Genomic DNA, 26,339 nt, shown 5'->3' on the forward strand with positions numbered 1-26,339 from the left:
CCGATGAGCACACCTGATGGATAAATAACTGTCCGGCAGGTGAGATGACCTGATGATGAACATGACACCTTGGTTGGTGTGTGAGGGTGACTCAAAATTTTAGAAAAAATTGCAGCTAAGGCCTCTAATGTTGGTATGTTCTTCCAAACTGGAAATTACTGGAGAATTTTAAGTAGCATCACAAGTCACTTTTTTCATTGCTTTGTCTGGGAGATTTTTATGCTGGATAGTCCCATCATCTCCTGCCCCTCTTGTTTTTCTCAGATTTTATTAATAGCCTTGGACTAAGTCTATGAGAGGCTAAAACAGTCAACTTACCGCCTAATGACTCTTTAATTTCCTAATTAAGATATGTAACTGTTTAGTGGCCTGTATTGGGAATGTTTCACAACATTGACAGGTACACTGGCAATACTCCAAACATAAGTTGTATTTGATGAGTATTAATAGGTTTTTGCACTGTTGTTTTGTGACTTGTGCTGTATTTTGGTGATTTCGGTTGTTTTATTTATGTTATGGAATTATGTAAAGCATGGTTTGTTATTGACTGTTGATGATGATACTTTATTAAATGTTGTTGATATTTTATTTGTATTCATATTGTTTATTCGATTTGAAGATTTCTAAATTTTGAGGAACTAGAGCTAGATGAAAAAAGTTAAATCATCTTCTGAGGGTTCTAGAGAGGGAACGCAATATTTCCTTTGTTTCCATGCCAGACAGGTCATTCTTGCACTTTGGCATTTTCCTTTAAGGGATGCAGGCTAGGGGGCTGCTCTCAGACCTGGGTGTGCTGCGTGACCCAATCATGAAGGAACCCATAGCACCATTCTAGTAGCAGCCTTCTGCAGTGTGGAATTGATTCGAACAATTTTGTCAGGGCTAATTTTTGTTTCCAGTCCAGCCCTGAAAACCACTGCCATGCAAAAGATTACATTACAAATAAGGTTTTTTCATGTGTTACGTGTATATTTTGTTATGTCAAGTCTCTGTGTTGTGCCCCACAATGCTAGACTGCAGTCTATTTTTTAAAGATCTTTTGAAACATCCCAATCCTTCTTTAATTTGCCATGTTTTCACCGCTTTTCCAAAATGGCGTATTGAAACTCTGGTTAAATATTTAGGTCTTGCCTAGGCAGTGCTTGCGCTGTCTCTTCGAGACATGCTGTATTCAGGATATATGCATAAAGCTCTGCCTACTTCCTGCTCGTCTTTTTAATTGGCTCCTGTCCTTTGTAAATTGTGGCTTTTCATTGGTCATTAGGCTATGTAGTCTCTCCTTAGTACCGCCCTGACTCTTTTTGTAACTTCCCATGAGGACACCCCCTATTACATGTGTTGTTACACCCTAGGTTTTAATTACAGCCTTAATGAACTATTTTCTTAAAGGCCTTCAGACAGGAAACTCACTTGGTCGTACATAAGGTTGGCAGTGGTTACTTTACTTGCTAACACATCTCACATTTATATTGGACCTTCTATAAATTTCCCTTCATTAGCTCCACATTGAGTACAACCTAATCCGGAATTAATATACTAATTGTTTTGTCACATAGCAAAGCTACTAATTGTATATATTGAATGTACTGTGGTACTGTCTTACATGCAATGCATTATGGGCAGGGTGGATTTACCATATCTTCAAAGTTTATGATGGTCACAAGGGACCTCTAGGTGCAGCTTGCGGTACTATACCTACACATCTCACATTTATATTAGACCTTCTATAAATTTGCCTTCGTCAGCTCCACAGAGTACAACCTAATTGGAATTAATATAATAATTGTTTTGTCACATTTCAAAGCTATTAATTGTATATATGGACATAGCTATTTAAATGTACTCGTGATATGGTCTTGCATGCAATGCATTATAAGAGTGCCATATGTGACCAAATGTTTGATGCTCACTAGGGACCTCTAGGCGCAGCTTGCGGTGCTGCACCTACATATCTATATTAGACTTTCTATAAAATTCTCTTCATCAGCTCCACATAGAGTAAAACTGTTAGAAATGGGGGTTTCTAGTTGGCAAGGGCTTGCACCTTTGTCCAAGTAGGGACCCTTTTTCCTAGACAGGGTAAGGGAGTTACACTCCTAAAATAACCTCTGCTCACCTTCTTGGTAGCTTGGTACGAGCAGTCAGGCTCATCTTAGAGGCAGTGTGTAAAGCATTTGCACATAACCAACAGTAATACAGTGTAAGCACTACAAAAGGACAACACCAGTTTAGAAAAATATCCAATATTTTTATATACTTAAGACAAGACCAAAACGATAAAAATCCACAATACAGTACTTAACAATCTTCAGTTAGCAAAATAACTTTGTAAAACAGTTCCTTGATGTTGATAGCTCCGTCCGGGGCTATCACGGCGTTGTGAACAAACAAATCCAAACAGTCCTGGCTGACCGCGGTGTCGCGGGCTCGCTGCGGTGTCGGGTAGACCCGCAAACAGTACCTTTCAGGAATGCAGGGTGTCAATGACCTCTCGTTGAGCTTCCGAACACACAGCGTCCACAGGCGTCAGTTCTGGAGGTCGGTGCAGGAGTCGTTGGGGCCCTCGAAGTCACAAGCGTTGAACATCGAACTCCTCGTTGCTGAAGTCAGGAGCGCTGGCGTCGGCAGGCGTCGGGTGCTGCGGTGCGAAGTGCAGCAGTGGGGTGCCCTCAGGTCGCGCTGCGTCGGTGGCGGCGTCAGATGGTGTTGTCGTCGAGACCTGGGTCGCGGTGTGAGATGAAGGCGGTGCTCGTCGCGGTGCTGGCAGGTCATGGTGCAAGCAGCGGCGTCGTCGTGCTGGAGCGCTGTCGTCGGCTGACGAACTGGAGTCGATGGCACTGGCAGGCCAAGGCTGCGGTACGGGATGAGGGCGGTGCATCGTGTAACTTTACGAGCGGTGCCCTCGAACCACAGTGCAAGCAGCGGCGTCAAGTCTGGCGTGGAGCGGCGGCGTCGGGGATACCAAGGCGTCGTCGTGAAGCGAGGCGGTGCTGAGTGCGATGCCCGCAGGTCACGGTGCGAGCAGCGGCTCGGTGGTGGCGTCAGCAGGATGCGTCATCGGTGAGACCAGGGTCGCAGTGCGGCATTGCGGTGGTGCCCACTGTGGTGCCTTCAGGACACGGAGTCGGCAGCGGCATCGTACTTGAAGACTTTGCTGTTCCTGAGACTTCTTGAACAGGTGGCAAGCTCTACCTCAAGCCCTTGGAGAAACTCACAAAAGTAGATTGAAAAAAGTTCAGTCCAGTCCTTTCACTGCCCAAGACAGAAGCAGCCACTGCAGGCAAACACAGCAAAGTGGTAGTTCCTCCTCACAGCTTCTCCAGCTCTTCTTCTTGATACAAACGAGTTCTTTGAAGTATTTTCTATCTCTGAGACTTCCAACAGGAGGCAAGCTCTACCTCAAGCCCTTGGCGAAAACTCTAACAGCAGGATGATGAAAGCACAGTCCAGTCCTTTCTCTACCAAAGACAGAAGCAACCACTGCAGGCCAACCCCTCAACACGCAGCATAGGGGCAGTACTCCTCCTCCAGCTTTCCTGGTTCTTCTTCCTGGCAGGTTCCTTAGTTCAGAAGTAATCTAAAGTTCTGGGGTCTGGGCCCCAATATTTATACCATCAAATCCTTTGTCCTCTGAAGGCAGAGGGTCCTGTACCTAGTTCAAACCAGTTCTGGATGCATTCTGCCAGGGGGAACCTTCTTCCTTTGTCAGTGTAGGCCAGGGTCACCAGACGCACCACAGAAGGGGGAGCCAGCATTGTGGAAGGCAGGCACAGCCCTATTCAGACCCAGGTGCGACTCCTCCCACCCATCTATGTGCAGATAGGTCTATTCAGCCCTGTGCTGACTCACCCTGTCTCCTGGAGTCTCCCCCAGCCCCTGTCACTTACAAACCAGACAGACAATACACAAGCTAGCAGAGGCAGGCTGGATGATTAGGTAAGAAAATACCTACTTTCTAAAAGTGGTATTTTCAAACACAGAATGCTAAAACCAACATCACTAAAAGATGTATTTAATCATTCTGAGTTCAGGCATACTAAACTCGAATTCCTACCATGTTTCCTGGGTCAGTTAGGATTATAGGATGTCATAATCAAACTGCCCATTCTGGCCTATGGTGAACAGATAGCCTTGCAATAGTGAAAAACGAAGTAGGCTGTAATTCACTATCAGGACATGCCACACACATCAGGGCATGTCCTACCTTTCAGATACAATGCACCCTGCCCACAGGGGTACCTTGGGCCTACCTTAGGGGTGACTAACATGTAGAAAAGGTAAGGTTTAGGGATTGGCAAGTGGGTGCACTTGCCAAGTCGACATGGCAGCCCCAGGCTGCACACAGGCTCTGCAATGGCAGGCCAGAGTTACACTTTACGGGCTGTTTGCATGGGTGGCACAATCCTGTGCTGCAGCCCACCAACAGTATTTGATCTATAGGCCCTGGCACTCGCAGTGCACTTTACTAGGGACTGACACATAAATCAAATATGCCAATCTTGGAAACACCAATCCATAACACAGTTTACACAGAGAGCATGTGCACTTTAGCACTGATTGGCAGTGGGAAGTGCCCAGAGTCCTAAAATCAACACAAACAGGTCAGGAAATAATAGGAGGAAAAAGCAAAAGCTTTAGGGCTAACCCTGCAAAAAGGGTCATTTTCAACAATAACCTAATCTGGAATTAATCTAATAATTCTTTAGTCACATTTCAAAGCTACTAATTGTATATATTGAATGTACTGTGGAAGTGTCTTGCACGCAATGCATTATGGGTAGGGTGGATTTACCATTTCTTCAAAGTTTATGATGCTCACTAGGGACCTCTAGGAGCAGCTTGCGGTGCTGCACTAAAACAAGCAGTGCTGGTGCCTTGCTCACTAGGGACCTCTAGGTACAGCTTGCAGTTCTGCACCTTTTATTTATGTTTTAAAACCCAAAACATAAATAAAAGGCATTGTCCTTTACAATGCTAATAGCTCAAACTCACGTGAATGCGAGACCTATTGCATTGCAAATGCTTGTTATCTGTGCCATGAGGCAGGAAAGGGCAGTATATAAAACAGCGTCATCATGGAATCTGAACAATTCAAATATTCTTTCCTTACAAAACAAAGGTTTTCATATTTATGTCTTTTTCTCAAGTTTGATAAGAAAGCAAAAATATAGTTGATGCTGCTGGGAGTGGAAATAAGCATTGGCAAAGCAAATAGGTCTTGCTGTTCAGCATGGCTAAGTGTTAGTGGGGTAAAGAAGAGAGGCGTGGAGTGTTGTAAAGTGAAGTAGAAAGGAGTGTTACGGAGTGATGTGGAGTGGTGTAGAGTGGTGTGGAGTTGAGTGAAGAAGAGTGAAGTGGAATGGCATAGAGTGGAGTGGAGTGGCGTAGTGTGTTGTAGAATACAGTGGAGTAAAGTGGCATGGCGTTGCATTGAGGGATTTGCTTAGGTTATATGACGTTACAAGGCATGCCATTACCTCACATGCCGTTGCAACGCCAAACTTTACCCCGACTTGCTGTCCGGGGAGCGCTGGAAGTTGGAATAGATTAATTTTCTATTCCATCTCCAGTGTGTGCAACAGTAAGGAAGGTGTTGGAGTTCAATCCAACACCTTCTACCCACTGCAACACATCTTTTTCGTTGCAACGGCATGCAGGTTAAATGCATGTGTTGTAATGGTTGCGGTGTAAAGGCTGTTTACCGTTGCTTAGAACGTCGTAGAGTGGAGTTGTAGAGTGGCATAGAGTGGAGCAGAGTGTTGTAAAGTGGAATAGACTGGAGTAGAGTTTAATGGAGTAGAGCGCCATAAGGTGGAGTATTGTAGAGTGTAGTGTCATAGTACAGAGATGCAGAGTAGATTGGCATAGAAAGTATTGGTTTTGAGTAGAGTGGTTTAGAGTACAGTGGTGCAGAGTAGAGTTCAGTGGCAGAGTGCAATGGCGTAGAGTACATTGTTTCAGAGTAGAGTGAAGTGGTGTAGAGTGGTGCAGGATGGAGTGTGGAGGTGTAGAGTAGAGTGGCATAGAGGGCAGTGGTGTTGAGTGGCTTAGAGTGCAGTGGTGTAGATTGCAGCAGCATTATGTGCAGTGGTGCAGAATAGATTAGAATGGAGTAATGCAGAGTGTAGTGGCCTAGAGTGCAGTAGAGTGCCAGAGAGTTTAGTGGTGCAGAGTAGTGCGGTGCATAGTAGAGTGGTTCATAGACCACTGCCCCAGAGTACAGTGGTTCAGAGTAGAACAGAGTGGTGTAGAGTGAAGTGACGTAGAGCACAATGGTGTAGAGTACAGTGGTGCAGAGTAAAGTGGTATTGTGTTCAGTGGCGGAGAGTGTAGTCTTGCAGAGTAGAGAGGCAAAGAGTAGAATAGAATGGCGCAGCTTGCAGTGGTATAGGATGCATTGGTTTTGAGTAAAGTAGGTGTTGCAGTGTAGAGCAGAGTGGTGCTGGGTAGAGTGCAGTAGTGTACAGTAGTGGCGTAAAATGCAGTTGCATAGGGTGGTGCAAAGTAGATTAGAGTGGTGTAAAGTGCAGTCTCAGAGTAGATTGTTTCAGAGTAGAGTGAAGTGGCGCAGAGTGGAGCGGTGCAGGATAGAGTGCAGTGGCATTGAGTGCAGTGTTGCAGAGCAGAGTGACATAGATTGGATTTGAGTGGAGTGGTGCAGAGTAGAGTGGCCTAGACTGGACTGGACTGGTGTATAGTGCAGTGGCAAGGAGTGAGTGCAGTGGTGAAGAGTAGAGTAGAGCCGTATAGAGTGAAGTGGGGTAGGATGTCACACCAGACACCAGCAATGCTAAAGCCGGCCCTTGTGGTAGGCTGTGGTTGTTTCAGTGGATATGTTCACCTATTTCATTGCTGACAACACACGCATTCACCAAATAGTATAAAAACTATGTTTTGACATAGGCAGGATGTTTAACCCATTCTGTGCCCATGATGAGCTGGACTCGTCATGGAGCACAGTCGCGCTGTGCCCATGACCAGTCCAGCTCGTCATGACACCCACCCACGGGGGAAGCGCTGGCGCTCCCCCCGTGAGTGGCCGATCCTTTTTTTTTTACTGGGAAGGCAGAGGAAGACCTTCCCCTGCCTCCCCCCGCCCCCCACCCCGAATCATCAATGACGTCAGCGCACGAGCCGCGCTGACGTCATTGGAGGTTTCCCCTTTGTTCTCCATCGCGCAGGAAGCCATTTGCTTCCTACGCGTCGGAGAGGAAAGGTGAGTTTTGGGGCTGGGGAGGGGGGATTTCGTGATCGGTGGGTTAGTTAGGGTGGGGGGAGGACAAAGGCATTCAGATAAGGCTGGGCTTGCTGTAGTTATTTCATTTAGTTGCTTCCCTGTGAAATGGATCCAAAAAAGAAAAACGCTCTTCCGAGAAATGCCCTTTTTCGGAAATGTTCTATTCCAAAGTACAGCAGGATGGAGAGAAATAGAAGGTTTTAAATATGAAAAATAAATACATAACTAAATAAAGCAAGACAGAGAGGTTGCAAAGTGTCCAGATTGGTTTTATTTACATCCAAATACTACAGCATCACTTTACAGAGTTTGCCAGTGAAGCGCTACTTTCGTTTTCTCGTCTTTCTTTGAACAGCATTGTTGTTCCCAGGTTGGGAAAGTGTACTATTCCTGGAGGTACTGAAATACCTGGTTGATGGGTGGATTGGAAAACACAATGTGTACCATGGCTCTGTGTTTATGGATGGGGTCTCTTTATACCATACTGCTTACGTTTTGTAAGGATATAAGCAATGGACAGTGAAATGGTTCCCTTCAGGGCACTCTAGTCATGTCCATAACTTTTCAGGTGAAACCACTCGCTGATTTCTGAATAGTGAGTGAGAGATCGTTAAGGTAACCTTGTTGTTTCTGCTTACATTTCACATGCTTTACTTAATCTTGCATTCCCTATGAGTCGTTGCTTTTACTTTTTTTAGGCAGCATATTACTCTTATCAAGAGCATAATTTGTTTTGAGCCACACCCAAGTGATTATAGCGGGCACAATTAGGTTGTAGCTGAAGGCAGAAGAGTTTCTCTCAGTGGGGAAGTATGGTGTTCAGTGGGGGAGAGGATGTGGCACTATGGCCAGAGCTGTCGAATTTGGAACTGGGGAACCGGGTTCTGCCTTCATGACCAGTCCACCAGACCACTCTACTGAGGGAGCATATTCCCATGCTAGACCTTACAAGGCCCCACTAGACCTTAGAAGGCTTGATGTCTTAGCACAAGCAGGTGTACCCTAGTGGTGTCTATTGTGGGTTAACCTTGGAAGGCCTGTCCACCACAATCCATCTCCAGTCTTGCGGGCAGGCCTACGAACCAGCACACCCTAGAGCAACAGTGATCCAATCACTGTGACTCTGTCACTGAGGTCACATGAACCTTGAGCAGGTTAGGGCGATGCGAACGGTGTGACCTCCCTCACTGGGTACCTATTTCAGGTGGGTGCGTAGTGTTTGCAAGTATTTTATGGTTTGAAAAAAACTTGCTGCCTCCTTCCTGGCCTCCAGCAATTTACAGAAACAATAAAAATGTCATGATAACTTTGGCGATTAATGTTCTTCCTAGAGAGATATGGAGTTTTGTCTAGTGGAAGGGGTGACTCCTGGAAAGGTAGCACAGAGGGTTAATGTGCCTGCTGCAAAGAACATGTACCATGCAGATCACAAAGTGCACTGCTTTAATGGGGGGACCACGATGAATGGTCAATTAATGTCAGCTGTAGATGATGGATCCCTAAACAGTGTGATGTATGTGCATGTTTGCATTGTGCGGAGGGTATTACCAGGTAATTATTCACGCAGCTCTCTGATGAATGTCACGTGGTTTTTCTGAGTCCCCAGATAGATCATGCAGTCTGTGTGTTATCTTTTGTACTGCCAGTCACTGGTGTATTCAACTGTGTAGCCTTGGACCGTGTCATGTATGTGCATGTAACTTGCATGATCGAGGTAACTATTAGCGGCGATACTAAGTGTCTCTCGGACCTCTTTCAAGTGGTCACCGTCCTTTTTCCCCAGCAACCCCCCCTCCCCAGGGGTGGCAATCTGAGAGATAGCCCCGGGAGCCACAAGCTCTAGCTACGCCTCTGTCCCCAATGTCTTTTATGCATTCCTGCTGCACGATCGTTCGATCGTGCAGCAGGAATGGCCACTACCGCCAGGGTTTTTTTTTTGTTTTTTAGGTTTGGGGTTGTTTGTGGGAGCGGCGCCTTAGGCAACGGTCGCTCCCCTTATGGCCACATTATTTTTAAATATTTTAAAGTGCAAACAAAATCAAAGAGGTAGCAGACGATACGTTACAAGAGGAAAAAGTGATGTGTGCATGTTACAAAAGAGTACAAAATACAAGTAGAGGTAAAATACTGCAATAAATGGCAGACACTCAGAAAACAAGAGCAAACGTTACGTTACATGAGGCAATGGTGGTAATTGTGCATGTATCAAAAGCAAACAAAATACAAGAGGTAGCAAACAATACGTTACAAGAGGAAAAGTGACATGTGTGCAAGTTACAAAAGAGTACAAAGTACAAGTAGAGGTATAAAAGTGCAATAAATGGCAGACACTCAAAACACTGGAAGACACTGGGAAGGCACTTCTATAGGCATGGAGAACAGAATTTCCTATAATGTAAAAACTTCCTTCAGACAATAGAGAGGGCGTGAATTAAGTTTGGAAGTGTCTTTGCAGGAGGTCAGTTTTGAAGGACTGGGAAGTGGGGGTGGTCCGGAGCTGAGGCTGAGTTCCAGATTCTCGCCGCGTTGCCTGTAAAGGATTGGGCCATCGATCTTTCCTTCTTGAAAGTGGGAGGTTCAAGCAATAAATTTTGCGCAGTACGTGATGGTCTAGTGCATTATATGCATATGTGACATTAATGTCTTTTTCTCCTTTTTATTCTAGTCTAAAGCTTTTGATTCCGGTTTCCGGTTTCGACAGATGTTGTTCTACAGTTTTGTGTAGTTGCATTGTTTTGGTAAGAATTTTTTTTTGTTGTATTTAATCCAAATGAGTAATATTGAAATGTTTGAATGAATTTTTTTGTAAGTGATGTCATAATGGCAGCATATTTAGTTAGTGGTTTGAGCATGAAATTCTTTGCGATGTGTTTTGCATAGTCTTATGTGTAATTTATTTTCTCTTTCTTTTTTAGTGGGATATTGTTGATCCATACTGTGTCTGTGCAGAGTAGGTGGTGGTGAGTCGTTTAGCTGCCTCTGGCAAGTGAGTGGTATTGTTTTGGAGTATATATGTGTTTTTGATAAAGGTGCTTTTTGTTTATTACTTATTTTACAAAGTGTTTGTTGTTGTTGACTTGTTTGACAAGTTACCTTTATTAGTAAGCATTATGGCTAGCCATAGAATGACTGCTCAACAGGTGGTTGGTATGCTTCTTGAATCTTCCTCTGAGCATGATTATGAGACTGACAGTGCGTCTGAGGGAGAGGAGGGAGGGGAAGATTCTGGCAGTGAGTTTTCTCTCCACATGGAATCATCGGATGAGGAAGGTACTCTCAGTGCAGATGAAGGTACTCTTGGTGTGGATGAAGCAACTCTCAGTGAGGATGAAGTGCCTGTCTTAGAGGAGGAAACTGCTGTGCCAATGGTGCAAGAGGCATCTGGATTGCAGTCTGAGGCTGCTAGGCTTCCTACTGGAAGTGCTGGACTTTGGGTTGATCCAAACATGGTGCAGCCGGTGTTGCCTGTCTTTAGCGGTGATGCAGGGTGTAGAGTGGATTGTGAACACTTTTTGCCTATACAGTTTTTTCAGTTGTTTATGGATGATGTATTTTTGGGTGAGATTGTTGAGCAGACGAATTTGTATGCTGAACAGTTTTTGAGGGACAACAGTGACAAACTTAGGCCCCAGTCTAGAGCTACCCGGTGGACTCCAACATATCTGGAAGAGATTAAGAAGTTTTTGGGTTTGACTTTATTGATGGGTGTGGTAAGGAAGCCAACCTTGGCTTCATATTGGTGTACTAGCCCCTTGTTGGCAACTGCCATATTTCCTGCAGTTATGAGTCGTAATCGGTATTTACTTTTGCTACGTATGCTGCATTTTGTTGATAATTCTATGGCGTTGCCACGAGATCACCCTGACTGTGACCGTCTTTTTAAGATTCGGCCCGTTCTTGATCACTTTGTAGATCGATTTTCTGAGATCTATACTCCAGGGAAAGAAATATCTATTGATGAGTCTTTGGTCTTGTTCAAGGGCCGTTTGTTTTTTAGGCAGTACATCCCTAGCAAGAGGGCATGCTATGGAATTAAGCTGTATATATTGTCTGAGAGTAGGACAGGATATGTTTTTAATTTTCGTGTGTACACTGGTAGAGATTCTACTATTGACCCCCCAGGTTGTCCGTCCACTTTTGGAGTTTCAGAGAAAATTGTGTGGAATCTTGCTAGAAGACTGTTTAACAGTGGCCACCATTTGTACCTTGATAACTTCTATACTGCTGTGCAATTATTTAAGGAATGGTATAAAGTGGACACTTTTGCATGTGGCACAATCCGCTCTAACCGTAAAGGTTATCTGAAAGAGCTTGTCTGCAAAAAACTTCAGAGGGGGCAGTGCAGTTCCTTGCGTAGTGATGAACTACTAGCTGTAAAGTTTGTGGACAGGAGGGATGTGTACATGCTGACTACCATCCATGATGAGAGTACTTCACCTGTGGCTGTTTGGGGTCAGGTTGCTGAAGTGCGCAAACCTGTGTGCATTCTAGACTACAATAAGCACATGGGTTGTGTTGACAGAGTAGATCAGAGGTTAGAACCTTACTCTGCTATTCGGAAGGCTTAGGTTTGGTTTAAGAAGTTGGCCATCCATTTTTTCGAATTAGCAAATTTCGATGCTTTTATTGTGTTCAAGGAGAGTTCTCCTGCGTCAAAGTTGACATTTCTTCAGTTTCAGCACTCTGTGATAGCTAGCCTTGTTGTTGTGGAACAGGCAAGTGTTCCTAGATTTGGAGTGGTGGAGGATGTGGCTCGATTGAAAGATCGCCACTTTCCTGATTTCATCCCTCCCACACCGTCAAAAGATTTTCCCACTAGGAGATGTAGAGTCTGTTGGCGAAGAGATAAGCGGAAGGAGTCTTGTTATTTCTGTCCCGGGTGTCCTTCTAACCCTGGGCTGTGTATGCCTGCTTGTTTTAGAGCGTACCACACGCAAAAGAAATTTTGGGAGCTTCCATGAGTGGTAAAGTGACCTGCCTGGTCTGTATAGCTTAAAAAAATTATTCTGTTTCAAGGTTGGCATTGGTGCAATGTATTTAGTTTCAGATTTTTCGTTAGAAGATTTGTATCTATTTGCAATTTGTTTGTGTTTTTTTGTATATAAAATCCTAAATGTGATGGTGGTGTGTGTAGGTTGGCGCTTGGCTGGAGGTGTGCGTGGACTGGCGCTTGGCTGGCGGTGTTTGTGTTCTGGCGCTTGGCTGGTGGTGTGCATGGAGTGGCGCTTGGCTGGCGGTGTGAGTGGAGTGGCGCTTGGCTGGAGGTGTGCGTGGAGTGGCGCTTGGCTGGAGGTGTGCGTGGACTGGCGCTTGGCTGGCGGTGTGCGTGGGCTGGCGTTTCGCTGGCGGTGTGCGTGGACTGGCGCTTGGCTGGAGGTGTGCGTGGAGAGGCGCTTGGCTGGAGGTGTGCATGGACTGGCGCTTGGCTGGAGGTGTGCGTGGACTAGCGCTTGGCTTGCGGTGTGCGTGCACTGGCGCTTGGCTGGCGGTGTGCGTGCACTGGCGCTTGGCTGGCGGTGTGTGTGGACTGGCGCTCGGCTGGCAGTGTGTGAGTAGTGACTTGCTGCTGGTCACTACACACACTGCTAGCTGAGCGCCACTCCACACAATCCATCAGTTTGTGTAGTTGCTGTGTCAGGAATGTGGCGTGTGGAAGTGATGGCCCTTGAATGGCGCGGTCTGCTGGTGTGAGTGTTGTAATGCGATGGGCCCGCGGCTAGCGGCGTGAATGTTTTGTATGTGTCACACGTATGAAAGGTGTATGAATGGCCTGTAAAGAGGTTTGTGCCTTGTCGTGGCTTTACAGCTCACGAGCTGTGAGTCAATGGTTCAGTTTCTCGTCCTTTCAATTATTAATAGTGCATTTCATTTTTGTGAAATCACTTGCTAATACAATTGTATATACTGAACCATTACTCACCCTCGTGCCAAATCCAACCAGTATGTGTGTGTACTTTAGGATTAGATGGCTGTGCAGTAATATTTGTCTTCCTGAAGCAGGGTGTACCTTGTCCCTTTTTGTGAATGTTGTGATGTGTTGGTTTTGTGCCTGGTGGTGTGAATGTTCTTGTGTGTATCACATATGAAAGGTGTGTGAATGGCCTGTAAAGTGGTTGGTGCCTTGCCGTGGCTTTACAGCTCACGAGCTGCGAGTCACTGGTTCAGTTTTTTGTCCATTTAATTATTGACAGTGCATTTCATTTTTGTGAAATCTCTTGTTAATAAAATTTAATATACTGAACCATCACTCGCCCTCGTGCCAAATCCAACCAGTATGTGTGTGTGTTTGAGAAATAGATGGCTGTGCAGGAATCTTTGTCTTTTTAGTTTCTCTGCCAAGGTGTATGTTCCATGTAAGAATAACCCACCAACTGTAGATATTGTCGTAAACCCACGGGAGTTCATGGTGATGTCTCTCTTGTGAATTCCAAAAAGTTATTTTATCCACAATGTCCTGCAAACCTCAAAATGTCTGTTACATTTTCCTTGCAATATTGTGCCGAAATTCTCACGCTGTAGAAACAAACCACTAATTATGTCAAAACTATCTGGTTTTGCAAGGGGGTCAACTGTCTTTTTGGCCCGTGCTCGGTGGCCATCTAGGGAAACCTACCAAACCCATACATTTCTGAAAACTAGACACCTGGGAGCTTCCAGGGAGGTATGGCTTGCGTGCATCCACCAACGTTTCCTTACCCAGAATCCCCTGCAAACCTCAATTTTAGCTGAAAAAATCACTTTTTTCACACATTTTTGTGAGGGAAAGTTGTGGCATCACCGGGCTCACTCAAATTTCCCGCCACCCCGCGTTCCCCCGGGTCTCCCAGTAAAAATGGTGCTTCACTTGTGTGGGAGGCCCAAGTACCCGCGACAGGCAAGGGCCCAAAACGTAGTGAGGCGACATCAAAATTGCCTATCTCAAAACCACCTGGTTTTGCAAAGGGGGTCACCTGAGTTTTTGGCCCGGTGCTCGTCGGCCATCTAGGGAAACCTACCAAACCCATACAATTCGGAAAACTAGACACATGGGGGCTTCCAGGGAGGTATGGCTTGCGTGGATCCCCCAACGTTTCCTTACCCAGAATCCCCTGCAAACCTCAATTTTAGCTGAAAAAATCACTTTTTTCACACATTTTTGCGTGGGAAAGTTGTGGCATCACCGAGCTCACTCAAATTTCCCACCACCCAGCATTCCCCCGGGTCTCCCGGTAAAAATGGTGCCTCACTTGTGTGGGAGGCCCAAGTATCCGCGACAGGCAAGGGCCCAAAAAATGTTTTGGATTGACAATGTTGATGTCGCATCACTACGTTTTGAAATGTATGGGTTTGGTAGGTTTCCCTAGATGGCCGCCGAGCACCGGGCCAAAAACCCAAGTGAATCCCCCCTTGCAAGATGGGCAATTTTTATGTCGCCTCACTGCGTTTTGGGCCCTTCCCAGAAAAATGCCAAAACTGTGTAAAAAATGTTGGGTTTCTGACAAAAGTCTGGTATCACCTAAAAGCTGGGAAAATGGTGATTTCAACCCCACAAACCCTTTTTTGATAACATTTGCAGGGAAAAACCCAGATGCTTTCATTTGCAGCCCGTTTTTCCAATTTTTCCGAAAAAACGAAACAAATTTTTGCTGTATTTTGGCTAATTTCTGTGACCCCTCCAGGGAAATTCACAAACCCTGAGTACCTTTAGAAATCCCATGATGTTGGAAGAAAAGGACGCAAATTTGGCGTGGATACCTTATGTGGTCAAAAAGTTACAGGGGCCTCATCGTGCACTGCCCCAAATAGCCAAAAAAAGGCTTGGCACAGGAGGGGGAAAAGGCCTGGCAGCGAAGGGTTTAAGGTTGTAGTGTAAATAATGTCGTTGTTTCCAGGCTCCTGTTTGTAGTTTTTTTACAAAGCAGAAATCTGTGCTGTGTGGGTTTTTATGGCATAGTGCTACTGTGGGTGTGGCCCATACTGCAAGCCTATTCTAAGGGTTATATTCCAGCCTTGTAAACTGGAGCACAGGAGGGGCACGAACGGGTTCCATGGAAAGAGAGTAATCTGCATTTCTCCTGCTTTCCTATAAGTGCTCTCACTTTGAAGTCACAGAGAGAAAAGGAATTCCCCAAGCTCCCTTGAAAGAAGGAGCCAGACATTAGACCTTTGTGTTTAAATGCACAGAATATGTGACAAGATAAGAACAAGATTTAAAGGCCTGTTTGCAGAAAGTGAGATCTTGGAAGTATATATTAAACAGTAAGAGAAAGGACAAATCCAAGCTGGACAGCCCAAAACAAATACAGCAAGCAAATAGAAAGCAAGGAAATGTGAGTTACAAACCACAAAGCCAATGGTAAGCAATAGGTGGAATTCAATCCAAGGGAAGCTTTCTGAATGTCCCAAATATGTCTTCAGCAAACCAGACACCTGCACTGCCTGGGAGCCTTCCACCTAAAAACTGGCCTGGGGTTTGGCCTATATTGAGGAACTGGTGACCTATCCGCCTACCACATTTCCTTCCCCCCTCACCCCAGATGTGATGATCATAGCAAGACCTTACCCTTGGCATGACTCCGGTGGAGGCTCCTGACAGGACGCCCTATTTTGTAGGATGTGTGTATAATGCACTTACCATCTTGATGATCTCAGGGTACACGGGCTCTATGAGGATCCCTCGGTTGGTCGCGATGCATTCCACCAGCTCGTTGAGAGCCGCCCTCTTGATTTCCTTCCCCTTCAGGTCAGCCACGCAGTCCAGGAAGTCGAAGAGTACGCAGCACTGCTGCAGTTTCTTGCAAAGCAGATCGTGCAGCTCTGACACAGGCACATCTATAGAGGGAGGAAAGAGAGAGAACACCTGTTGAAATCTTCTACAAATTAGACACAAGGGCATTGGACTTAGCAGTGGATGAAGACAGAGGGCCCACGAGTTCTAGACAGTGGATATGGAAAGGCTTTGCTCTCTCTGCCCGCTCAAGGAATACACGTACCATTCTTATATGTGGATACACACACACAGAGTCCCAATTTATTACAAGGTAATTGAAAATGATGCACATAAATCAACAATTCAAATCTTATGTTAATATTGATACTTCTCAAAACATGCATTATTCAAGATGCCAGACAAAACCACCTGGTAACATAGATGAGAACAGCGGCTTCTTAATAATTATGCTCAAATTGCTGTACCTCTCTAAGCACCTGCTTAAAGGCTTTTCTGGGCAACTGTCCAAGAGGCACCATCTCTGTTCCACCCCCCACCCCCCAATCCTACGAATCATAAGGGTCGCTGTCAAAGAGTCTCGGGCGAGATAACCCTAGCAATGAATGATTCAAACCACCTTGGTCCACACTTGGGAAAAAATATGCCAGTTATTCGCCTTCAAATAACTATAAATCGGTAGGTTCAAAACCAAGAATGGAAAATAGAGTGCACAGATTAATAAAGAGGGGCGAGCCCAACCTACTAAAAACGGCTGTGGGTAGAAAAACTAACTTTTTGATGCAGCACTCATTATGGTGGAGAGCAGTAATATAGGAATACCAGCTCTGGGCATAAGTCTTTGGGCGATCTTCCATATTGTTGTTTTTGCAACCTTGACCTTGTTTTTTGGGTGGTGACTGACTACCATTGTTAGTGCCACGTCGCTAAGGTTTTTTTTATACCATTTAGTGGCTCCCCCTTTTAATCTTTAGCTGCCTTTCTTTTGGCTCCTTATCATCAGGAGCACCCTGCCAATTCCAGAGCCCCTGTGATGTTCACAATGAACATATTGCTCCACATGCCACATAGGTAAACCTTGTATTGTGCATATCAGGCTTGCATTCTCAAATTAATTAGCCCATGCCTTATGAAGTCCCATCCTATAATGTTCCTGTGGCCACTGGAGTTGGGGGTTTGCCTTTTAAGCTCACCTAGGTCCAAGGGGCACAACTAAACCAGAACTTTGGTGGGGGGGGCTAACAGGTCAACCAATTGAGGAGGGGCTAACTCTTCCTATTATGGGGTGGAGCGATCCTTACAGTCAATACAGTAAAATAGAGTGATAAATTGTGCATTTTAATCGTATTGGTGAAACCCAATATGATTACAACAAACAGGTTTTAATGGATTTGACAATGTTTATAAACTACTGATATAGACCTTTAAAAAGGGCAATGAGTGATTTGGCAACTAAAACTCAGCTTCTACTGATTTCAGTACAAAGCACTAGAACCAGTTTTCTGAAAGCTTGTTCAAGACCAGGACCCGTTATAACAATTCTCCAAAAATGTGTTTTATAAAATGACAATGGCTTCATGAAATATTTGTATTGCTACCTTTAGAAAAATGCTCCTGCTTGACTGCTGACCAAAAGGAGGTTTCAGTCTGCTCACTGGAATGTTGCAAAATACGCTTGTCTGAGGTCACACACATGTACTTGTCTCAGAATATTAAGATTGCTGGTTTCAAATTGTGTGACTGAAAAGTCTTGGGCTTGATTTGTAATACATCTTCCATTCCTTCTGAGATTGAATAAGTGAGTGCCAATCAGTTGGTAATATTACTGCCTGTTAAATACTGTGCCAGGAATAGGCGCTAATGTAAATCAAAATTAAATAGGTGTTAGCCCTCCACATTGGGCAATTCTCATATGAGACTACTGAGTCACACACATGCAAGAAGTCACCAGGCCCAAACAATTGGTACAAAAATAATAGTTGGCTTTATATAACTTTGCAATGATTGATGTTCTACCATGCAAAGAATACAAGTATCCTTTCCTACTCAAGAACACATAGAATACATGTACGGGCAATGGGCAAAGTCCTTCAAAGCGGTCAATCCAACAGAAACAGAAATAGTGCCTCCTAATAGAGTATGTTATAATATCCATGTTTTCAATTCTATTATGAAGCTCACAGCACATACAGTGGCAAATCCACGAAAATATCAATTCTGTTTTAAAAAGCCTGTAGGGGCCATGCATATTATAAAATGCGAAGTTTGTTACAAATTTAAATTTCTCCACAGTTCCTTTGAGAAGAACGACCATATTCTCTATAATGGTTGTTCCTAAATGTCTGTACTAATTATAAAAATTACCCTGGTCAGCGGAGAGGAAGGTACAACATTGAATGGAGCAAAAGAGAGACACCAGCCAAAAAAACACATGGTTATCAGTAGTACAATTAGTGTTTTAATTGTGCAATGCTTTTACATTAATAACTAATTATACACAATATCAGTTATGCTGTTTTTGACAGAACCAGGCTTAGTTTAAAAAAAGAATAGGGTTTCACAAGCATTCTGCTACCAACTTCACTAGTTCAAAGGGTTAGAAAACAGGAGAGTGCAGGTGTACTGACCCTTCATGGACACCATTTCAAAGATTAAAACATCCACAAATATGTTAAGGGCAGTAATAATGTTGTATGTGATCACCTAGACCAGCTTCCCTTTCATGGGCTGTAGGGACACCTTCATCACAAAGCAAATGTTCTGCAACTATAGAGATTTATGTGAAGGCGGGTCTTCGCTTGAGACCAGAGTTCTAAGATCTTGACCTCTCCCAGATGGCTAACCCAAAAGCAAAGCGTCGGTCAACACCATCAGCTCTGGGTGGGGTAGGGGTCTGCCACCAGTACAATTGTGGTTGAGCATCCAACACTGCAGGTCTTTTGCAGTATCCTCTGAAATCTGATGCAATCCAACAGATTGCCTAGGTGTTGAACCCACTGAGACTTCAGATCCCACAGCAGGGTCTGCATGTGCCAACTGGATAGTCCACCAGCAGGATGCAAGAAGCCCAGAGGTCAGGAAGTCTCAAAGCCACTCTCACTGAGACCCTGGACTGATGCTGAAAAATCGGGATTATAGTCAGAATGTCCTGGACTGGTTGATTCCGAAGGATGGCTTTTAATGACATTGTATCGAGACAGCTCTGGTGAACACAAGTCTCTGTAAAAGAGACATGTGTTTCTTTAGCATGTTAATTGGAAAACCCCAAGGATTTTAGGAGTTTTGTCATCACCTGGAGGTCGTCAATGTCGGACTGTGTTGAGTCCACCTTCAACTCCTATTGGACTGCAGAATAGCTATGTGAAAATAGGTGTTCTGCAGGCCCAGCGCTACCATCCAGTCTCCTGAATCAAGGACAGGTGAACTTGGGCCACTGTAAGCATCTTGAATTTGTCCCTTTTCAGAAAGCAAGAGTGGGCAAAGTTCTAAAATAAGACAAAGTCCTCCATCCTTCTTAATCACCGTGAAATAATGGTTGCTATTTCTGATGCTGGGATCCTCTTAATAGCTCCATTGTCGAAAAGTGTTTGGGATTCCTGCTGTAAAATGAACCAATGGGCCTCCGACAGTCGATCTGGTGTATGTGGAATATGTGGTGGTGTGGAAAGAAATGGTAGAACATATCCTTGCTGGACTATATGAAGCAACAAAGGTACTACCTTATTCTGCTTCAAATGGGATAGATATATGCCACCGAGGACAAGCTCAAGTGTTTGGTGGTGTGAGGGGTGGGGAACTAATCAGTATGCTGACCCTATGGGCCTTTGCCAGCCAGTTCGCTGACCCTGGCACCGAAAGGACAGGGGGCCGGGTCTGTTGTTGTGAATGTTGCCATTATCTTTGTGCCAAGCCCCTTCCGAAGCTTCACAAGGGTGAAACTTCTAGGGATACCGCTGCACAGGTGCGGAAAGGCTGAGGGAGATTGCTGTGGGCCTTCCTTCTTTGATGCACTTCAAGGCAGCTGAATCCATTATCCGTGCCATCTCTGTGCCTGAACTTCGCGTTCTTTAATGACCCTTCATCCCATGGACCTACTCTTTCGTGTCTGACAGGACTTATGATAACATGCCTGTGTTGATTCTCTAACGTACTGCCCTCTATAAACGGCCCACTACTTGTTTGAAACACCGTCTGTATAGCCTTAGATATACTCACTTTCCAGACCCCGGGCTACCCTCTCGGGACGGATCTCTTTACCGTCTACAAAACCCAGACCACCTCTGATTGGAGCTTAACCTGGAACTGATGTGCCTTATCTGACGCTTGCTTAGCGTTTCCCCTATATCATATAGAAGAATTGATCTGTAAAGAGTTCCGTTGAGTGAAAGACTACTTCTGTGTTTGTCCCACACGCCTTACATCATCGTTGCCCTGATGAAGGTGTAGCTTACACCGAAACGTGCGTTGGCTTCTGCACTCTCGTGTTTATTGAAAGAAACAACCTATCTCTACGAACTGTTTATGCACGAGCCAGTATGAATTGTTACCTGTTTTGAACTTCTACCCCTTTGATGCGCTTTTTAACTTTATTGACAAATTTATGTATGTTATGAGTATATTCGTATTAATTTACTCTGAAAATGAATTTGTTGTCTGAATGAGTGTTTGTATGTTTGTCGTTTTGTGTGGGACTTTATATTCATTGATTTAAAAATAATCTGTATGCAATAGCGTTTATCATTTAGTTTTTATGTAAAAATTACCATTTTGAACATTGTGATCTAAATAAAGTACGATTTTTATTTATCTTGTTTTGTCTGCCCTGGCCCTTGGCTTCTGCTATCAAGTTGACCCATCTTTTGGGCCCTATGAAATCAATCTAGTGTAGACAGTGGGGTTTGCTTTCTTGTGAAGCACTTCAAGGCAGAGCCTGCCTTGTCGCTGAAGAGATGGGTGCCATGAAATGGTATGTCCATTAGTGACTTGTGAACGTCACTTAAAAAGCAGGTAGATCTCATCAATGCCTGGTGCTGAAGTAGCACACTTGTCGGTATCCAGGCCAGAGTGGATGAATAGTTTTGCTGTATCTTGTCCATCTTGTATAATCTACAAAAGACTGGTTTTGGCTTCTTCTGGGACTTTTATCACGGTCTCACTTACCATATCCCACAAGGAATGCAAATCGCATGCCAGGAGTAACTATGATTCACGAAGTGGGTGGCAAGGTTGCAGAGGTGAACATTCTATTTCCAAATGCCTCCATACATTTGGATTCCCTATTAGGAGACATAGCAGGAAACGAGTTAGAGTTTACTCTGCTTGTCAATGCCTGGACCACCAAGCTTTCAGATTTAGGGTGTTGGAAAAGGAGGGGCCGGTAACGAGACAGATCTGTGTCATCTGGCAGACTGTTTGTTAACTGGTGGCCCAGGTGTCTATTAGTGAGTCTGTCAGGGTTTCATTAAAAGGAAGTTGTGGTTCTTTAAAAGATTGTCGAGGCTGCAGGACTTCTGTCAGGACATAATGCCTTGACTTCGACAGACAGAAGTAGATGGTCTAAAACTTCAACAGCTCTCCTTATTTCCACAATTAACAAAACAAAATCCTCTCTGGGAGGGCCAGGGGGAAGGTTCAGTCCATTGTCTGTGGAGTTGTCTAAGCCCCTGCTGTCTTCAAGGTCCATCACCAAATTTTCCTCGCCATAATAGGAAGATGCTTCATCTCCCTCATCAGCACCCTCATGGTGACTGCGCTCAGAATCAGAAGGAAAAGGAATGCAGAATGTTCTGTCAGAGTCAGAGTGAGGCTGAACCGGGTGGGCCGAGGTTGTGGAAAGCTCGATTTTGTCAAGGTTGTGTCAGATTAGCTTCTAAGTCTAAAGAAACAATGGGTTCTTCCTCAGCGTTGACATGCGAGGAATGGGGGATGATCATTGTGCAGGTTTGAAGTTAGGTTGGGTGCCGGCCCCGGAGTTGCAGGAGACCTAGGTGCAGTGAACCGACCAGCATCGAGGATGGATCCGCTGCCAGTAAGCAGACCGGAAAGTTCCAAAGATCCTTGGCGCCCGAAAACGCCTCAGAGGGAGTTAGAAGGGTGGCAAAGATGTGCAATTAGGCCTGGTGAAATCTGTCAGGAGAAAACTGCAGAATGTGGTAATTGATGCACTTAAAATTGTTACACTTTAGCCAATGGAGCTTTGAATTTGGGTTGGATTGGTACAAGCTGTGCGAGCTGAGATGCACCTTGACGTTCATGTGACAGGAGTGGCGGTAAGAGCGAAGGTTATACTTCAGCTTCTTATGTTTCTTTTTTAATTTGTACTTACTCGACAACTTGGAGGGGGAAAAGGACCTGTTGCAGAAAAGGCCTTGGGAACGGGAACCAGTGCACACCCTTGACTACAACCAGTGCCTGCTACCTGTGTTCTGCGACGTAGAGCTTGGCTTTGTATCCTGGATAACTTTGGGATTCATTTCCGCACAGTCATTGCAAGCCTTGGAGTCATGCGAGGACCCCGGGCATCAGAGACGTACCTGATGAGTGTCTGTCACAGACATCTGTTTGTGACAGTCCTTGCAAAGTTTAAACCCTGTGGTCTTCAGAGGGGACATGGTCCCTTGCATACAGTTGAGATAATTATGATAAAAATCCATCAAAATGGTAAGACAAAAGTGTAGAGAGCAAGTTCCGCGTTCCACGTTCGAAGGCACAGAAAGATAGCAACTGACATCAGGTGCAAGGGTGGTGCCTATATCTGGCTTCAGGATGAAGCTGACTTGGAGCCACATGATGCCAGCTACCAGTGCTCACGATTAATGATCGGAAAAATCTACGTATCCAGTCTGACGCCTGGGAGCATTCATAAGGTGAGGAGTCTGAGGTTAGGAGTAAGCCATCAGAAAAACTTTGCAAGAAAGCCCATACATAACACAACAATAGGAATATTAAAAAGTGAATTTGAGATTTTATTAATCCCCGAGGAAGGACTTTTTTTTCCTAAGGTACAGTTATAGAGCATACCATAGAGGGAAAGCAAAAAAACTAAAAAATATAAGTTGCTCTTGTTTTTTTTGTTGAAGATACAATTTCTAATGAGTTTGACGCCAAAACCATACACTATGTAAGTCGAACAAAAGAGTGCATACCGGTCGTGTTGCTCCTTTTCATAAAGTTACATCTGTGTAGTTTCTGTGTTAGGTGTTAAATATATGTGTGTGCACTTGTGCACTTTCAGAGGGTGTATTTGTACTTCTAGCAGTGAGTCTGTGTTGGGGTTATGTGCACATATCATAGGTTATGTTTGTAAGTCTGAAACTGTGTTTGTGTATGGTGTTCGGCTGTCAGCATGTGTGTAGGCCCTTATCTGTCAGAAGATTTGCCTGTGTTTTACAGACTGTATATGTCTCTGTATATCTATATAGGTGCATTCACGTGGTGTTTAGGTGCCTGAAGATGGCTTGCCGTTTATATCCGTGCCGGGCTTTCTGTATGACTGTGGTTATGTCACGTGCTTGTAAATGTCTGTTGCGTTGCGCTGTGTCTGAGGCTAGGCGTGCGTGTTTGCATTTGCGTGAGGCTTAGTGTGCCTGTGCGTAGTGTTGTGAGTGACCGCCAGCGTCTGACGCCGTATGTGCACGTTTGAATGTGTTTATCTGACCCTATGTCATGTACTATCTGGCCGTGGCTCCTGGATTCCCCGATGCCACCCCTCACAGTTTGACATATGGAGGTGTACTTTCTGGTAGCCAGATCTCGGCGGGTGCGACGTAAGAGAGGCCACCTCCTCCCCGAGACTGGCAGGGGTGACAGCTCTTTTCTTGGCTCAGAGCTCGGCATGATGTACAGGACACGTTCTGCAGCTGACGCGGTGACAGATCCACTCGGAGGAGCCTGCCAGACGCCCACCGGCTTGAATTAATGCAGTGCTGTGAATAATGCCAAAAGGGAGCTCGTTCGAAAACGAGCCTTTCCCCCTCGCTCACACTTTACATCCTTGTCTCTTCCTTCTTCTCTTCTCTCAAATTATGGAGTGGCTTGGGCCAATGTAAATGCACACGTCACGTGCGGTGCCCCAGTGAGTCATTAAAATTGCAGTTTAATGGTATGGCTGCATTTGCTGCAGAACCCGGTGTGCTGTCCGGATGTAATTGGCCTGTCTTTTGAATACGGTATTTTTGTAATTTCGGAGTCAAAGACTCTTTGCATCCAGCTTGTGGCATCATCTGCAGAGATACTTCTCTGCACGGCTCTAAAGGGGAACTTTGGAGACTGTGAAGTCTACACTGACAGGAACCATGCGCTGATATGCCACCACTGATAGCAAACCATAAACTAGGAATTGCTCAGTGAGGTAAACTTCTGCAGTCGTGAACTGTACAACCAGCAGATTGCAGGTTAAAATACCTCATGGCTCTGAGCATTTGCCCCACGGAGGCCATAGACTCCAACACAAGCGGTGTTGGAAGTTTAGTGCAAGGAAGGGCATGCCTGTGAGTGAGCGAGCGTATGTGTAAAAACACCTACATAGATCACGTTCCATTCCTGGTGCCGCTGATATCTGTGTGTAAACTGCAAGTAACATAGTATCATCAAAGTGGGATAGCTCATGCTGTTACTGTGCATATGGAAAGAGCTGCTTCACCCTGCAGGTGCCAGGTTCCACATTCTAAAAAGTAATGATTATAGAAGATCATGGAATCCCTCCAAGCACTGAGATGTTTGTGTGCTGTGTAATTCTTGTGAAAATCTGGCATTAGATGGGAGAGTTGAGCATATATATACCACGGCGACGGTGACAATCGAAGATTCCATGCTTCAATTTGAATGAGTTTCCACTTGAAGCCTGTTATAATCTATTGCTCAATTTAGGAAGTAGAGTGCATGAGCCTGTGGGCAATTAGCATCTTGTAAAATGTAAATGTATAGGTATTTATATAGCGCCGATCACCACAACAGGTATCTCAGCGCTGTACTCGTACCGCTGAAGGAACCCTTCCTGGCTTTCCATGTGAGGTGTCCACTCCTGGGCACCCCCATGGTGAGGCCAGGTATCCCAGCGCTGTTGGGGCCGTTGTGGAGATTAAGCAAGCTATTGCCCAGAGTTGCAGCATGGGACCCATGATTAGAATAGGCACTGAGGCGAGAATATCCGGTCCGCGGAATTTATAGCCCGAGACCCTGCCGCGACGGGAATCGAACCCTGGTCCCAGACCAGTGCTCTGCATCGAGGTCTGCCACTCTAACCATTGAGCCACACTTCTCCACATCTTACTGCCCTTGATCTGCTTACCAACAATAGATGTCTTCTAATACTGAAATAATCAATAAATAAATAAAGGATTGAAAAGACATACATTTGACAAATATAAGTCAACCTAGTAACACATTCCATACTTCCACTCTAGAAAAAGAAATCATGTTGTTTACATTTGTCGTGGTCTCCCACTCCACCTTGCTATAGAAGAGCTGCTGAAGAGGGGACCAGTGGACCCTTGTTTTCCTCTATCGGTGACAACACGAAAAACCCAGAATTTCCTTCAGGGTAGAAAAGGTGGGAAACACAGCTTTAAAATTTGAATTGCTTCTCTGAGGCAGCTCATCACAGAGATATCACGTCCCAGTCTGTGTTAATCATCCTCTTTGACCTTGTGTTCTAGGACGGAGGATTAGGTTTATCCGGGCTCACAGAACCTTAAGGGGTATTGTGATAACACTGTTTTCTGTATTTGAAAACCTTTGTAAGAGACCCCCACCCCCTCTGTTCTAATAGTGCTACTATGGGTTTATGGGTTCCGGAGTAGCGTGCTACTTGGGAAAAAGTGCTTCAGGACCTCATCAGGGGTAGCAAGCACTATATAAATGCAAACCTTTTCCCTCTTCTATCGCTCCACTATCCTTCTCAATCCAAATAACTGACTAACATATCCACCACTCAAATTACTTTTATATTTCGCTATACTAATTCACACTAATCCTTTAAGGGTGGCCGAAAAGGAGCTTCCACACCTCAAAAGGGGTAGCAAGCGCAATATACATGCAATTATTCCCTCTTCTATCCCTCCACTATCCTTTTCAATCCAACTAAAATATTCACCACTCAAATTACTTTCATATTTTACTATACTAATTCACCACTAATTCTTAATGTGTTCCGGAGACGCATACTACTCGCTGGAAAAGCGCTTCAACGCCTCGTCAGGGGTAGTAAGCACTATATAAATGGAATTCCAATACAATACAGGAGTGCGTGCACTTACGAAAGTGGTGCCGGATACCAAAGGACACAAACATTGGCACAGCCGACACACCACTCTAAGAGTGTGTCATCATTACCAACTTCAGAATGGGTATCCTCAGAGGGTAATTTTCCCTCGCCTCTACTCATATGTCCATATC

At 44.9% G+C, this 26,339-nt stretch overlaps 1 protein-coding gene across 1 annotated transcript in view; it reads right to left on the minus strand.

Annotated features, from left to right (window-relative positions):
* PPP2R5B (protein phosphatase 2 regulatory subunit B'beta) overlaps positions 1 to 26,339 on the minus strand; it is a 450,317-nt gene that overhangs the window by 157,329 nt on the left and 266,649 nt on the right. The window contains exon 2 of the mRNA XM_085625465.1: positions 15,852 to 16,048. Within this exon, the coding sequence (XP_085481591.1) occupies positions 15,852 to 16,048 (197 nt within the window). The remainder of the gene's footprint in view (positions 1 to 15,851; positions 16,049 to 26,339) is intronic.

This window comes from Triturus cristatus, chromosome 9, assembly GCF_964204655.1.
Source record: "Triturus cristatus chromosome 9, aTriCri1.1, whole genome shotgun sequence".
NCBI classification, from domain to species: domain Eukaryota; kingdom Metazoa; phylum Chordata; class Amphibia; order Caudata; family Salamandridae; genus Triturus; species Triturus cristatus.